This window comes from Haliaeetus albicilla, chromosome 3, assembly GCF_947461875.1.
Source record: "Haliaeetus albicilla chromosome 3, bHalAlb1.1, whole genome shotgun sequence".
Taxonomy (NCBI): Eukaryota; Metazoa; Chordata; class Aves; order Accipitriformes; family Accipitridae; genus Haliaeetus; species Haliaeetus albicilla.
The window spans coordinates 30512890-30530759 of record NC_091485.1 but is presented as its reverse complement, the minus strand read 5'-3'; the positions used below and the strand labels follow the sequence as shown (position 1 = coordinate 30530759).

At 37.0% G+C, this 17870-nt stretch overlaps 1 protein-coding gene across 5 annotated transcripts in view; it reads left to right on the top strand.

Annotated features, from left to right (window-relative positions):
* The window catches only part of NOL4 (nucleolar protein 4), a 197502-nt gene that overhangs the window by 111419 nt on the left and 68213 nt on the right, over positions 1-17870 (top strand). For all 5 annotated transcript variants that reach the window (XM_069779255.1, XM_069779256.1, XM_069779254.1 and 2 more), the window contains one exon: positions 2545-2828. In XM_069779255.1, coding sequence (XP_069635356.1) covers positions 2545-2828 — 284 coding nt within the window. The remainder of the gene's footprint in view (positions 1-2544; positions 2829-17870) is intronic.

Here is a 17870-nt window from a genome sequence, read left to right as displayed (position 1 = left end):
ATAAAAGCATTATTGCTTATGATTACAAGCCAAAACTAACAGCCTTGCTTTGGACTTTGTTGTTCCTAGATCCAGCTCTATGCACAGCTCTCGTCCCACTCCATCATTCCCATTTAGCCATCTGTGTCCTGGTAGTGGCTCCTCTGCACTGTATGACCCGGGGCACTCAGGTCCCAGCATGCAGAAGTTCCCTAAGGATCAGACCTGTGAGCTGCAGAGTAGGCAGTGCCCCCAGCTTTTAGGTGGCTCTTTGCATCCTCTGGCTACTCACTTGTTTCTCTCTCTGCTGCCAACAGGAGGGAATTTTCTGAGCCCTTCAAAGGGAGGAGCATCCCTCACTTGGTGACCAATTCAGTAATTGATTTAATTAATTTGAAACTAACTGTCACTTGTTAAACTGATAATCAAGAAGCCAGTTATCTGTTAACAGTCCTAAATATGAATCAGCAGTAACCAAAGTGTTTCTGTCTTAAATAAAGAAATCTGGATTTCTTTCTGATATCTCAGAGCTTTTAAGATGAGTTGTAAATATGGCTATTTTCTTTAAAAAAAATAAAGACTTTATATTAGAATGCCATTTTCTAGTTCAGAATAATAAAATTGCATATTTATTTCTGAAACTGCATTTAGAATTTTAACCTTTTTAACATGTTATCCCCTGTAAGACGTAAGTCTCAGGGCATGATAGAAAGTTTATTAAGGATAAATCCTGCTCACCTTACTCATTTATGTAGCCGAAATCCTCAAGCAGCCTTTCCATTGCTCTGTTGCAAGTTGGTTGGTGTACACATTTAAAAGTCTTATTGTAGGAACGTTATGTCTTTTATTGTATATACATTTGTATTTATAAGAGGTAATGTAAAAGTGGTACATACCAAAACATACCTTTATTTTTTATTGCAGCCATTAATTATAAAGCATTTTATAAAACCAAAAAATGTTCCTTAAATAAAAGCATTTAAATTATCCTTTTTATTATGTATTTTCATGAAACTTTTTTTGTTACAGGTTTACAAATCAAAGCAATTTAAAGAAAATATGTTCAGAATGTGTGCCCAGTCCTGTATACTTTCTGACATAAAAGTGTTGGATGAGTACAGCAAGCAAACCACTGATGTATGATGGCTTGTCTATGGCTCTCCAAGTACTTAACCGAACTAAATCATTACCTATTTATACAATATTTCCTTCACTTTTTATATTCTGATCTGAGGGCAGTAAATAGTTGTTTTTTACTGTATTAATGATGGGGAGTCAACAATTTGATTAATCATGTAGTTTCAAACATGAGTATTTCTGAGCACATCCTTTAAAGAATGTGTCCTGATGTTTTTATTGAATTCCACGTGTCCATAAATGTGTTTGTTTCTTTTCCATGGAAGTTGTTTAGAAGGGCCTGAAAGCAGATGGTGTATTAAGGTACTGATATGTTAAGGTCTATCTCATCCTGTATCTCCAGTTTCAATCTGTACACATTCCTGGCTGCTAACCCCCAAGTTTTGTTTCCAGCTTCACTGTCTGCAGTAAGCATAGGCTTGTAGAGCCCTGGGCAGGTATTTGCACCATTAGCAAAACTGTGTAAGTAAGTCAGTCACCAAAAAAGAGGTGCTTTAGAGCAAAAGAAGTAAGCAAATTGAGGGTCAAATTCTGCTGCCATTTAATCCATTGAAGGATGAATTGTTTTACTAGATAGCCTGTTGGCCAAAAGATTGTTTAGAAGTAAAGAAGGGCTGAGCAGTAGCACAGGTGGCAAATTCCAGTGGTGACAAACATGGGATACACAAACCCATAAGCATGTGAAAACACATATTAATCATACATTTCAGCTGTAAAATCTTAGGGGTAACAGCAACACATCCAGAGTTTTCAGATGTAACTTTCAGGCTGATAATTTAGTCCTTTATTGAGCAACATTTTTAAATCTATTGTGACACACAATGAACAAGCAAAGTGAACGAGCCCCTGAACAAAATGAAGAGATAATCTTTGTTTCCGGAGTTAACTTTTCCAGTATAATCTTTACGGCCAGCAGTGATTACATCAGATGTATTTACATTGTATCTGCGCAAGAGGATGCTTATGGATATGACATATGCTGCTCTGCACCGTTAAAACCTGAGGACTAGATTCTCTCACTACGATGTGCGTCTCTGTTGATTTCAGAAATATGCAATACTGCAGTAATGAGAATGGTATAAGAATCTAAATAGATCCATAGACATATGGACAGACAGATGGATTAAGGCAGACTTTGTCACTTTGTCCCTAAAATCTTTTGTGATACTTATCTCTTGTGTACACAGTGACACTAAGGTGTCAGCCCAGATAATTTCCCTTAATTTAGTAATATTTTATGGATTTACATAAAGTTTTTACTTGAAAACATGGAGGAGTGTGTATGCACATTTTGCAGAAATGTACTGGTACTAGTAATATAAACCATTTTCATTCTATTTTGAAAAACATTGTGAAGGTATAAATTATGTTTGAACTGGACAGAGATGATGATGTGGCATGTGACTGAAAATATATATTTTTTAATAGATGATTCAGCCGCAGAGAGTTTTAATGGCAATGAGACCGTGGGACACAGTTCCAATGCTTCAGGGGGAACACACTGCAGGGAGATGGCAGAAACCAACAGTAATGGCAAAACAAATCTGGAGCAGGATGAGCAGCCTCTGAACCTGAGTGACAGTCCCCTCTCTGCTCAGCTGACTTCAGAATACAGACTAGATGATCACAGCAGTAATGGAAAGAACAAATACAAGACTCTCCTAATTTCTGATCTCAAGATGGAACGGGAGGCAAGAGAAAATGGAAGCAAGGTAAGATGCTTCCACATGCTCCAGATATGAAGTGTGTAGCTTAGAAAAGGAAAAGCTTTGTGAGGCCAAACCAAGGGTTATTCCCAGCTAAGCACTTAATGCAATGTGTCTAATGTTTGTCACATCATTACTCAAATGCTATACATAGATTTGTATGCTCTGTTACACATATATGATGCATACGTACATTAAGTGTATGTGGATGTACATGGGTGAATACATATATATAGGCATAATATTGTGCTGACACACTGACAAAAACCAGTGCACTTCTCCACCAGGCATGAATTTTATCAGTCCATTTATTGAGAACTGTCTACATTATCCATTTGAAAAATATATATATATTAAACTATGTATATAATGTAATACATATATATATGTATATATACTGAGATACATATATCTATGTATATTTATAGATGACCATCTCATTACATGTATTACGTATCTGTAGAATGAATCCATGTGAATGTTAAGTGCGTATGCCCAAGCGAATTACTACATGTGAATTATCAACATCTGAAAGGAACCGATTTAGTTCCTTCCTGATTGTTTGTGTTATGCAGGCACCTAACCTGAATTAAAACTGACAAGTTTGCTTTAAGAAGCTGTAATCCCTTGAGGGCTTTTCTCTGTAGTTTCCATTATGTGGGTACAGAGAAGCAAGGGCAGTTATATTGTAGATAAAGACAGGTCCTATAGACTAGGTAGCTAGCTTTCTAGGAAGGTGTTTGTCATGAGGGCATACTGTAGGGAGGGTGAAGAAATGGCCTGTATCACAGAATTTACCTATTGACCTTATTGGTGACAAGTTCTTGTTTTTTATCTGATAACTCCCAACTGGATTAACACTTTTACAGCAGCAATAATAGGATGTCAGTATTAGATCCAAATACTATTAATGCTAGTTACTAGCTTTCAGTAGCCCACTACAAAATAACCTGACAATATATATATACTTTGAATGATCACATTTTTTGCAGGGCTTTGAAATAGGAGTGATACAGAAAATCACTTTTTCTAGGTATATCCAGAAGGAGGCTGTACATGACTGATGTCTAGAGAACATTTATTTATGCTAAAGTTTTAACTCCTGTCTTCATTGCTTGTGGAGTAAAAATAAAAACTTGGAATGTTTTTTTAACTCAAGTGTCTGGTTTTGGTGGGTAGAAGAAAGGCTGGCCAAATGGGAGATTGTTAGTCTTTGTCTTTCTTGGCCTTCCAGTTTAGCAAATCATGTATCCCAAAACCTTCTCCATAAAATCTTTATGAAAACCTGTTTATCTGCATGGGATATTTTTGTTTCCACAAATTTTTATTTTATTGATAATGTTCTGAATAGATCTAGTCTCAGAGTGCGTATACACTCCAGTGGTGGATTTACTCAGTACTTTGTTGCACAGTGAATCCCAAATTGGCTAATATGAACAGTATCTTCATTTGCTTCAGGGCACATTTTTCCAATGAACATTTTATAAGCCAGCCACCCAAATATTGATAGACACACAGGCTCTTTCGCCTGAGGTACACTGTTTCTGCCATTACTCTTGCAAATACACAAATAAGCTTGGTGAAGAAAGGGAGGAGTCTTAATGTGGAACTCCTTTATAGCCAAGACAAGAACATAGTCTAATGTCACATTTCCGGTTTTAATCAGTTCCAACTCAGATGCAAAAAAAAAGGTATCAAGAAGTGTTAAAAATCTGCTTGTAACGAATTGAGATGGCAATCAAAGCCATCTCATCTTTGTTATTCTACAAATTTTAAGAGGCCTGAATCATCCCCCACATTGATATAGTCTTTCATCACTCACTGTCATCCTACCCACTCTATACTGCCAACAATATGCAGATTTGTCTCCCCTTTTTGTCCTAGTGAAATTCATATTGATGTTTACAGTTCATTTAAGTATATGATTCATTAGGTATGCAGCAAAGATTATTAAATATGGAGTGAAGACTTCAGGAAGAGCACACTCCTGGGATAAACAAAAATTTGTCAAGAGATTTGTAAGCTGAGAGTACAGTAAAGGAATACTTTTGCAGCCCATTTTATATTTTACAGATGAATTCTACTCTTACTTTTTAAATTTAAAAAAAAGTTATAGAATATTTTTAGAAGGAACAAACCCAATGTATTGGAATAGAATGGGACTGTACAACATCTCAGTGTTTCATATGCGTACATATACATTCATATAAATCATTACTACTCTTTTACCTTAAGCAGTAACATACAGGCTAAAGAGTCAGAGAATGTTTTACAAGCCCTAGACCTATTCAAGAAGATCCTCTTGCCTCCTCCTGGTGAGTCAGATTACTGGGCCCCTCCAGAAGAGTGTTCTGGCCTTTACTGAGCTGATTAATCTTGAACAATGCAGAAGATCAAACTCCTAGTTGTGTGCAGTATTCGCTGGATGCACTTGGGCAAGGGTATCACAAGGAATAGCCAGAACTCTAATTCTCTGCCAGGAAGGAAACAAAATAACGAACAAGTAAGGTTAACAGAGTACTATAGTTTACCAGGAGCCACATCTCACATATCCTTTTTACCCAGAATACACCAAATATGTGCATAGTTTTTTGAAGTCATCTAGGAACTCTCCCAGTGCTCTCTCAGCATCTAACCTCCTGCCATTCACAGTTATAGAGTTATCAGACACCATTAGACCTGAATAATGGCATCACTGGTAGTGATGGGTAAGCAAATGTGTTTAGCGTAACCTGTAACCATTTCTTTCATGAGAAAAATAATCTGCAGTGTTCACCAAATATCAGATTGATATGCCACTTCTTATAATGTAGTATTCTTGCAGTATCTTTATGTGGCAAAGAACTAAGAAAAGTTATGTGAGAAGCTAGTGAAGAAAATATCTGGTTTCTAAATGAAGGGAAATATATTTTAATTATTTGATTAGCATTGCAGGAAGTAATACATTATGCTTCCTCCAGCTTCTACAATGGCCCATTCAGCCTGCAGAAGATGTTACTTGCTTGAGATGGCCAGGACTCTCTGAAACCCAGAGGCAAAGGGCTGGAGCTGGGAAGATCTGCTCTAAGTCTCCCTTTTAGATACTGCATCATATATGTTTTGTTAAGTTTGAAGCCATGTTTTCTCTGGTCAACTTGTATCCATTCTGACCTGTCACTAGGTTTAAAGATAACACATCAGAGCTGAATCTAGCCACAAAAAGCCAAAACATTACTGATGTTTTAAGGGAGTTAGTTTGTTTTTTCTGGAAGCAAGCACTTTTGTTAAACTATATTATAGGTATTTGCCTGTATAACACTGTTTACAAGAATGATACTTCCTTCACATGTGTAGTGGTGGGCCCCACCATTTGATGATACAGTTCTGATGATTGATGATTTTGTACATGCTGCAGAAATATGAAGAAGCAGCTGAGATAAAAATGGTAGTTTTTCCATAATATTTTCTTTGTAAATATGACAGCTAATAGGCAAATGTTTTTTGAAAATGGTTACTTCTTTGTGGAAGTTCAATTTTTATAATATCCATCTTGTCCATACCTATCTGAACCAATTATATGCTTATGCTATATGTAAAGTTTGCTAGATAGTGGTGTCATTCTGGGAAAGAGTCTTGGATGTCAAAACAGGGATACTTAACATTTCCCTAAATTCAGGCCTTTCTAACGTACACAGAGGAAGTCATCAGTGATTTGTAAGAAATGTAGTTTTTTGGGAAGAATAAATCAAGTTTTCTTGTCTGAAAAGACTGATGAATAACTGGAGATTAGATAACCCTGTGAACAAATTTTAATTCAATTTTTCAAACTACTAGGGTATATTATGTAAAGAATGCTCTGTTCAGTCACTTCAGAATATGACTTTTAAAACTGATGTTGATAATACTCTTTAAACAAGAATGACGTTTCAGTGGACAGTGTAACTTTACTCTTTGAATCTTCAGTTTCAGGCAGTGAGTATGTGTGGTAACCTGTTCTCCCTGTAAAAAGACCACATGCTGAGTGTGGTGGAGGGACTTGCCAAATTGTAACATAACCTTAAAATCTGGTCCAAAATGTTTTAGCGCTCACTGAAAAAGTGTTATGCAAGGAAGAAATGGGTTTTCATAGTCTTAAATACATATATGTAAGTATGTATGTCTATATGTGTATGTGTATATATATACTTTATGCTTAAGCTGATATTAGGGAACTGATCCTCCAGTAAGACTCAGATGTTCATGCAGTAGAACTCTCTATAGCCATTTAGGGCTAAACTGAAGTCAGTGAAACTTTGAATAGCTGCAAAAATGTATACATAAATTTACCTTAACAGGGCTGGGTCTTTGTACTACAAAAGGCTTATAAAGTACTCACCTGTAAATGCTCTGCAAATGCAGTTCTTTGAAACCAAATAGTTAAGTGCACATATAAATTATTTTAGATCATTATATACTTATGTGTGAGACTGCTGCGTTTCTGTATGACCATGGTGAAGTCTCTGTAACACTGAGATTTTTGATTTCTCATTCTTGTGTTATTGCTTTTTCCTAGACCATATATTTTATTTTGAAAACCTATTTTATAGCTTTATCTCTTCCACATAGTTTATTTCATGAAATATAGAAAGCCCATTCCTTTTAACTTATTTTGTCTTTTCTGCATTTGGATAACAAGGTTATTGTGATGTGGTATGGGAAAACAGGTTTTTGAGCTAACCAGCCATACTTATGTTGTGCCATGTATTTTACCTGGATTAATAAATAGTTCATTATGTCTGTATTGCAAAGGACGTTCCTAATATGCAAAACTTCTCCTTGGGCTATCCCAGATAGTACTACTGATCACGAATGCCTAGGAGATGCATTAAAGTGAGGTGACAAGGAGGGTGCACACCATGTGTCCATTTTGTCCAGATACCTACTAAATGTGGACAGTTGGTTAATGTCTTCTTTCCTTCTACCAGACGAAATTTCTGATAGAAAAATTGGACACCTCCATGCCCTCTGGTTGTATGGTAAGGCTAAGTTGACATACATTATGTTTAGCTCAAGTGTGTAATTGGCTGCATGGAGAAGTGCACAAGATAAGTAATTTTTCTCTAAGTCTGAAAAGAAAAGCACAGTTTTAAAGGAGAGAACAGTAAATAATGATTGCTGCATACAGTGACCTTTAATTATAATACTGCATTCTAATGTGCATGTCATTATAGTTACAGTGGTTCACAACAAGGCAGAGCTTTCATGTAGTTTCTAAATGGAAGATCTTACTTTCTGTCACTCCTTTAATGCTGGGCTTTTGACGTGTTTCTCAAGCTTTTTTCTTCAGCCTGATGTAAAGAAAGAACAGTGGTGTTGTCATGGGCCATTGCCAGGGGCTGTTTACTCCCAACTATTGCAACTTCAAACTGGTGTTGTAATGGATGCATTTTACACTACGGCAGGTTAGCCTGGCAGGTTGTCCACTTTTAAGACATGTCCTGCTCTAAGAAGGTATTTAAAGACTGTAACCTTGCATGGGATCTGAAAGCCAGAGCACATGTGAGATCCTGGGTGAAGGGTCATTTGAAGTTCCTGCACACTGCTCTAGTTAAAACTTTAGTCATCTTTGGTAGTTAGTCCAGCTGTAGAATCTTGTAACATGTGCTTTGCTGAACCTCATCATTACTGAAGGGAACTGGGCACAACCATCCAAGCAGCCTGACCTGAATATACAAATATACCGATAAGACTGTTCTGATCTGCTGGTGCATCATGAATCCAGCTGGTTTCCAAAAGTGCACAAGAATTTAGCCACAGATAGACACCATCTCTGAGGAGTAAGGTAGAGTTTCAATGTGTTTCTTTCTCACTCTCTCTCCTTTTTAAAGGTAGGATTGTATCTTAGTAAAATATGAAAGATCATTCCTAATATCCAGTGAACATCATCACATCTAACGTGTCTGAGCCATGTGATGTCACTGTCTGTCTAGTTCCCCTCTGCCTCTATTTTTGTCTGCAGGTTTGCTTGGAGAAATGCTCAGAGTATAAGACTATATAAGTAAACTCTTTCCAAAGCAAGTGGAGTCCTCGGGAGTTACAGTGGGCTTATATATAGACCAATAGTAGCTTACTGAGTCACTTAAGAAGTAATTTATTAAAAAAATTTCTTAATGAAATGTGAAACAGGTGTGCATCTACTTGAAGCAAGAAGTAAACTGCAGACTGGGAATTTGGCATGTTGAAGAACAGTGTTGGAGACATTTATTATTTATTTTTTCTTTTTTTTTTGTTTCTTTTTTTTTACTTCATAACTAAAACATTTCTAATTTCTTTTTTTCTTTCATCATCATTATTTATATTCAGGTGGCATAGGTAGCTTTCAGCTGAATTGGAGCATTGTCATATGGTGCTTATACGATATGGTTACCTCAGCTCTAAGCAGGAAGGAAAGCTGAAAAGAGTAAGATAGAAGTGTCTTCTCCACTTTTGAGGATACCATTAAACTCTGCATGTTGGCTTTTTTGGTACAAAGAAAATACCCTTTTGTGCTTCTAGTTTATGCTGCCAAGTGCCCAAGTTACAGATAATGAATCTGGATTAGGAGTTAGTTAAGCCTTTCAGAAAGGAGTTTTTGACTCCAACTCATCCTCTCCACAGAACTTCTCACTTATCTCTCTTGTTTGAAGTTGGATCTCACTACCTAGGTATGGCATAAGAGGAAGCTAGATTTTTTTGTTTTAACTGTTATATTTTATTTTGTTTCCATAGTCAGATAGAAAGTGTTAAAGCAATGCCATATCTTACTGACTGCTATTTTGTTAATGCAAATATCTTAAGAGTCTGCAGTCCAGGTGTTTGACAGCCTTATTTTATGGCTTAATTATTATGACTAGGAAGAGGCTTAGCGTGAAATTCTGTTTCCTGCTGTAATGAATAACCTGTGAGGAGGGAGGCAAAGTCTGGTGAAAGGTATAGGCAGGAAATGTTACAGTTAGTGGTATAGTAGATTTTGAGCAAACAACAGAAGATTGGGGCAGAATGCAAAGCCAGCATGATACACACTCTGTAGAGCAGCAAGACATCAGCACAGACTGAGCCTGCAGCTCCACAAGGGTCCAGCCTGCTTCCACTGTTCCAAGCAAGCACCAAGGAGAGGACGGTGACTTCTTTCAGCTGTGCCTTAATTGTTATTTGGTGGATTCCGTCATTGCTGCTTTTCACTAAATCCTTGGAAATAGTCTGTACTGAAACTCAAAAGTAAAAATAATAAAAGAAGTGAACTGAAGGTGAAATCTGCCCCTGCTGCCATCCAGTGTAGGTGATACAAGGCTACAACATCTTTTGGCTTGCATCTCACATCTTTGGTGTGTGAAGTCAGGCTCAAAGGTTCTGTTGAAGTATGCATCTTTGTCTTTCTCTGTTATGCTCAGGTTTGTGCAAAGGTAGCAGGCGTACCAGTGTTTTTCACAGCTCCTTGGGAGATAGATGCACTACAGTGGGAGGAGATAGGCCCCTTCTCATATGCATGGAGAACATTAAAGAAAGGAGAACAAAAAGTGTATGCAAGGAGTTTTGTGATCTCTTCATTTTTTCCTACCCACTCACCTACACAAAAGTGAGACAAACTAGCCTGTTTTCTCTTTCCCTATTAATTCCTGCTTCATACAAAAGGGTTTTATAGGTTGGTCTCTTTGTGAAGACTGAGTCCTTAATATTTTGCTTTACCATTTTATCAAACACCTTGGCTTTACTTTCCCCTACTTTTAGAAAATGAGAAAGCTGAGAAAATCACAATTTTCTAGCTCCAAAGGTCAGTTTATTGGTTGTTTGGAGAAAGCAGTACAGTTCTATGAAGAAAAAAAGGTCATCTTTTTTTTGCTGCTCTTTGATAGAGGAATTGTTATAGGCCACCGAGAAGCTTTTTGGTACTGAAAAGTTGATGTTAGTTTAATGGTTTAATAAGCCTTTTCCGTGAAAAAGAAGTTGAATTTATACAGCACTTTTTTCTCCAGACTTGAATCTTCTGATTTTGGGGGTTACCCATAATAAATGGCTAAATGGAACATTGTTATGAAGAAAGACAACTACAGGTGCATGAAAAAATCAGTGCAGTGTTTGTCAGAAAATATGAATGCTCTAGCGTTCTTTAACAGTCACATTCATCAAAGTCCTTTGTCTATGATAACATCAGTTCTGTGTCTAATTCCTCCCATTGGAAATATATTTAGTAACAGGTTTTCATGTTCAGTGAAAGCTCTTGAAAATGAAATTGGTTTTCTGCAGGGCGTTCATTACAATGATGTAAATCCAGATCAATTAAACTGAAGTTGATGATGCTACTCCAGATTTACATATCTGTAATGGAGAATACAATCTGGCTCCATGTGCATATGAAATCCCAGCATGTAAAACTGGCACAGAAGAGGATAACTTTTAATGTGACCTTTTATAAATTTTCTCAGAAGTTTTTTGTCAAAGGGACAAGTGCACATTGGTTAAGTATCAGACAGTGGTGCTGTTGATTCCAGATTGCGTGTGTATTACTCACAGATACAGCTGTCTATCCTCATTCACACTCACCTTTGGAGTCATTGGTCCCTCATAGTGAAACAGAAGCAGTTGTACCTGGAGGGGATGCGGGACTTTGTACAACTAGGTTTTAGTGGCTGGACATCTGTTCAGACAAGAGAGAAAGCTATCAAGTGCATCTGCAAGGAGTGAGGTAAGGTGTCTGAAAGTACTACTTCCCTCCCTGTTTACAGCCAAGCACTTTTTATAACTCAACAGCCTGGGAACCCAAGTCTGTACCTTTCAGGCAAATTCCTGTTGACTTCAGCCAGGGTTTGTTCCTGACAGATACCTTCAAGGCTGGGCCTTGTTACAGTGAATAGCTTCAATCCCTAACTCTTGCTTTTGTGTTTTGTTTTGTTTTGTTTTTTGTTTTGTTTTGTTTTTTTTTCTTAGGAAGGAAATTGAATTTGTGTTGAAGTCCTACCAGGTCAAATGGTTCACTGCAGCTTTTTCTTCTCCTGTTATCACATATGCAGCTCCTCTACCAACTAGAAAAAGACTGAGAGCAAATCTTGCTCTTGGAAGATTAAATACTATTTGATGGTAAATTGAGCAAGATATAATGGGGCAGCAATAATTGCTACCTACTGCAATTGTGTTTAGTCTTAATATTATTTACAGCTAATGAACTGTCTTTTTTTTTTGGATGCAGAGATTGAAGAGCTGATCCTCAAAATTAATCTGTGATGAATGGCTTGATAATTGGCCACTTTCTACATACATTACACTCCTCCAGAACTATATTGTTATTCATGAAGTTGATAATCCTGAAATGTTACCCCTGATTTTTTCTTCTAGTATTGAATTCTTTTCTGTATACCAAGTCAGCTGCTGAAGAAAGGGAGGAAAGAAGTCAAAGATTTTTTTTTCTTTTTTTCTTTAATGACTTTTATAACAACATATTGCTGAGGTTTTAGAATAAATATATTTTTTATTAGTTGTCTTACAGATATCTCGCTTTCTAATCTTGTTTTTTGTGGAATGAATGCCAGTAGTCAAATATCTTGGTGAATACTTGATACACCTTCAAACTGTGCTTTTGTGTGCTCTCCATTTTCCCTCTATAGCAATTGCTGAGAATAATTAGATACACTAGAACACTGAATGTTTTTTTTGGATACTTACTTATTCACATAACTGGATTTGCACGGTGATGTGAGAGAAGTGAATAAGTAAATTTTTTAATGGAGGAAGGAAGGAGAAGTAGAATTCAACTTTAAAACTATTTAACTATTTTGTTCTCTTTCATCTTTCTTTTTGTTGATAGTCTTCTAACCCTCCTTTTGCTGCTTCAGCTTTTTCTGTTAATTCTCCTCTGTTCTCCTCCATTTGCTTCCAAAGACTCCTAGGAAAACTTATATGAAATTTTAGTTTTAGGAACAAAATAGTAGATGTAGATAATAATATCAATTACCAGTAAAGAGGACTGTAAGGAATCACCTGAATTACTGAGTCAAGTCCTCTGGAAATGGCAACCTAGGTAATAGACATTTACTCTGCAACAGTTCAGCTCACTAAACATCACAACGTCCATGAAGTTCTGATTAATAACCTTCAGCCTTATAGGAAACAACAATGGTGCAGCTGTAATATGCCACAGGGAAAAAGTGAGGTACTGGAATCATAGTTGCTGTCCTAGATCCCTGCAACAACAGGGGATTTGCTAGGTGGATTTCCCAGATGGTCTCCAGCAGTATCTTATTCCCCGCAGAATAGGGAGTAAAAAAGAACAACCTCCAATAATCCCTGTCAGTCTGCTTGAGGTTTTCTCTGCCATATGTTTCATCAAAACATCCTGCCTTATATTTCACTTCTAACAGTGACTGATTTTGAATACTTCAAAGAAACAATTAAAAAAGCGTCATCTACATTAGTTATTGAGGCAGGAAGGGGATGGTGATGTAGGTAAGCATTGAAACATGTGAAACGTGTGTTATGTTTATTACACACAGTCAAAAGATAGCAATCAAATAATTTTGCAAAACATGTGGTAATGAATAAGCCACTGACTGTTACAAATATTACAGAACAGTATTCTTGCACAATCAGTAAAAGATCCTGGAAACTGGCACTTGAGAACTGTGTAAACAGTCAACATTTACTTTTCACTGGACACTGATGAAAGAGTATGAAAACATGAGCAAGTATGAAAATATGCAGCCAAAGGTAGGGGTCTGTAACTGTTGTGAGCTTTCATTCCACCCATGGAAGTGTGGCATATCATGAAACATTTTAATACTGGATGAATTCCATATGTATCTGCAGAGTTTTTACTAAGCTGCTGCTTCTTGGAGCTCACAGTGTTTCTATGAAATACTGCAGCTGTTGCTTGGATCTTGGCATGGTACAGCTAAGTATTTCCCATATAGGTGCTTCTTCTCATCAACTGCTTTGGTCACAGACTGTCATTCTCAGTGTCCCTTCGCACCTATTCAGTCTGTGTTTTCTTAATGCTTCTCACCATGAATATGCCATGAGCTACTCCCCAGAACTGATGGGTAACGATACATGCTGTTCTCATCATATACATACATACATACACACAAACACACTTTTTCATAAAGATATATATATATATTTATTTATATATTATTTTTTCCTCCCTTGTCTGATGAGAACAGTCATATCCAGTGGCCATGACCCAAAGTTGATGGAATCATACAGATGAATCAGGAGCATATGAAAAGCTTATGTCTCTTGTTGTTGAGGCAGCTGCAATGACATACACCTAACCTTTGTGTACAGGTGCTCCTGTAGACAAGAGTGTGTGATTGTCTTTCATGTGCGTTTTAATTAAAATCAGGATGATATCTTGTATGTTGCTTCTGTCTCCATTTTATATTTGGGTAGAGGTCATGAAGTAATGTGTTTCCTCCTCTTGTGTTTCCCATGGAATTTGGGAATTGTCTGACTCCATCATGAAGATCCCTTGCAGAACTATTCAGAATTTCTGCCCTGTACCTTCTGCCCTTGAGCTCCTGGGCTGTGCGGTCTCAGGATGGATAAGAGAATCTGCATGAAAAACAGGAAAAGGTGAGTTGGTTTCCTCAGGGGTTACCACAAATGGCCCCAGTATGGCCTGTCCTGAGTCCTCAACATTATACTATGAGCTCTATATCAGCACTCAAAAAGAGACATGGATATTCTTTGGGCCTTTTGTAATGAATCAGTGATATATATTTTTGGACCCCCTCTGAATGTATGTATCTTTGCTAACCTTGTACAGTTAGTCATATGCTCTTAAAAAATCTTTTGCAGGTGGAACCCCGTGGGACTGGACCTGTATCAAAAACTGTATTAAATGACTAAAATAAAAGTTTTAAAAGTTTGTGTTTCCCCCAGTGTGTTGCTTAGAAGGAATAGCTGTGTTTAGTGATAAAGAAATCAGATGAGTCTGGGGCATGTGTGCCACTTCGAACCCTCTTGGCCTCACCAGGAAATGGAGGGATGGAGGGTGGATGAATGAGATACAGGCATCTTTTGGAATATGCTTGTGTCAGTCATGCCTTAAAGATGACTGTCTCATAAGGTTGATGCTTCTGTGTGGTTCATTAGATGCTTTTTAAAATCCACCTCTATACATAATCATACAATTAAGTGTCCACCCTGCCTTCAGGAAACACATAATATACAGGTTTGTGTAATATTGAAAAAAGATATTGGAAGCCGTAACGCATTTGAATAAGTGACAAAACACCGAGGAGCTGAAAAACTTGCTACACAAAGAGGGAATTGACTTGTTAGAGATAAAGCAGTGGCGACTTCATCACAGATCTCATCGGTTCTTACCAATAAATAGATTGTCTTTTATTTTAGAAGACAAAGTTATTAAAAGATTCAGCAGATGAAACTTACTTTTTTTAAGTTAGGTTGGAATTGAGATAAAATATTTTTACAATTATTGTAACCAACCATTCATATTAAAGTAGTTAATTATTACACAAAAATTTCTACATAAGGTGTTTGTTCTTTTTATAAATACTTGTTCTAATTTATCTGCAAGTTATTTGGCATAATTGTGTTACTTAGGAAAACGGTGACAACTATTCCTTCCTGTTCAAGAGTTACCAGGTGATGTTCTACAGTGCAGGCATTCTTTTTTGAGCTTAACATCTATGAATCTGTAGAAGTGTCTTGAATGCTTAAAGAGCCAAAAAGGCTTTTAGCCTCTCAGACTGCCAGTTCCCTGGCATAAGCCTTTGAAAAACCTGGCCTAGATGTCTATATTTCATAGTCTTTAGTGCTTAGCCCTGCATACATCTGGTTTGGGGTATAAAACCCAGGAAAGGATATTTAATTTTACTACACTCACTATGCCAATTCAAGATCATTCTTATTGGTATAAGAGGTAAGTAGTTTTTAAGACTATCTCTAAACTCTGTTGAGATCACTTTTTATCTTCCTTATTTTTCCTTTTTTAAATAGGAAATTGGCAGGGAGTATGCTGCATTGCTTTTAGCTGTTTCTCTGTTTAGGTTTTGTTTGTTTGTTTGTTTTAATATTTAATGCTCACTTTAGCATGATGTTTACAGTACCAAGAACTTATATCTAGAGCTATATATGGCAAATAGCATAGTGAATCTACTGTTCAACGGTGAGACATTCAGTTATCTCTACTTGAACTATTCTGCCCATGTAAGGTAGGCAGTGTCAGTGGTGGCAGGATCTTCAAAACTTTTGCTCCACCTTTTATTATCTTTTCCTAGTCAAGAGTTATGTCCTTTAACTGTATATGATGCTGCAGTGTTACTTTTTACATTTGTCATTTAACATCTGTAATTCATATGGTTAATTTAAGTTTTAGGATATATTGTTTCTAATAAGATAATTCTGTCCATAATAGCTTTATACAGCATGAATCAGTCATTTATACTTTCACCAATATGTTAATTGCCAGAGATTCCAGTGTCTTAATTCTTTGGATTTACACAGCACATTTGGGATTCTGAGAACTTCAATAAAAATAAATCAGCTTCACATTGGATCAGTCCCGTGAGGCAAGCATATTCCATCACTGTCTATTGATTGGTAAATACAGGCATGACATAATTCATTGACTTTCCCAAGGCCAAACAATCTGTAGGAAAGCTGGATTAGTCATTTGTTTCCTGTGTGCTATACCTGAACGTTAATCACAGTACTAATCCTTACCTTCAGACATTACTGTTCAGTTAGAGTAAAGAGGCAGAATCAACTTGAGTTGAATAGCCATTGGAAAGTTTCCTCTGGTTTTTTTAGCATAGCTAAAATTCAAAGCAGTTTTAAAAAATGTTTGTTTTAATTTGTGCTTTGCTGGAACCATGAGGATGACAATTTCACTGATTGTCTTGATAAATCTATCCAGCCCTCATCATGAAAACATATATATGTATCCACAAGAGATCCTATGGACTACATTGTTAATACTTATGTGAATAAGCCTTAGTTGCCTTAAAGTTAGTTGCTTTCCTTAAATTTAGTGATATAGCTTCCCTGTGGGGTGTACTTACATAATACAGAAGTTAACAGCTGTGGCAGTTCGTCCTGGTTTTAAATAGCAGAATGGGATTCAGTTGCATAGAAATGGGCATCTGGTACCCTTGTAGGGACCCAGGGTAATCTTTGCCCAGCAAACACCTCTCTGGAAGGATGTGTCTCTTGCATTGGCCTTCTGTCTTATTTGCCAGCACTGTATATATAGTGCTCCTATTCCATCCTCAAATAGCAATGGGGCTCAGTTGCCTTTCACCTAGTCATCTGGTTCCCTTTCAGACTGTCTTGCACATCCGTTTAGCCACCTCTCTTGACAGTCAAGGAAGTTCAGAGTACTTTGGTACAAACTGCAGTTAATTCCACTTACATTGATGCTGTGGTCTTTTTTATATGCCTGAGGATAGGAGACCAACATTTGGCCTCTGAACTTCTTTAAATGTGTCTCAGAACATGGCCCTGGCCTTGCAGAGCTGGGATGGATACAGCCATTAATTTGCTGATGGGATCATTGATTGAACTAAGTAATGGGTATGTAGCCAAAACTGAGAGAACTGCATGATGATGAGACTGTAGAAGTGTCAGAATAATTGTCTGAAACTATATAGCAGTGCCATTTCTTCTGCTTAATTATGAAAAAAGTAAAAATTAAAATAATAGTTCAAATCATGGAAGCATTGGACTTCAGCTTTTCAATTTATGTACAAAATATGAGTGTGCCTGTGCATCTGTGTACCTGTATCAAGCAAGTTGTTTGACTCCCTCCTTAAATATTACTTCTTACCATACAATCCTTGTTTCACAATGCTGGTATATATAGCTTGCTTGGCTGAGTGCTCTCCCGATCGCTAAATTTATGTCCTGCTTAATAGGCCTATGTACTTTCCATGCGTCTCTGGCAAGTGCTTTTGACAGCGTGCCTTTATACACATCTTTAAATTGCAGATTCTTCTTCAAGCAACCCATTTTCTAAAACTTAAGCACTTCAGCCACCAAAACCATATAACTAATGTTGACACCAACAGATCCCGCAGTAGCTTACACAGACCA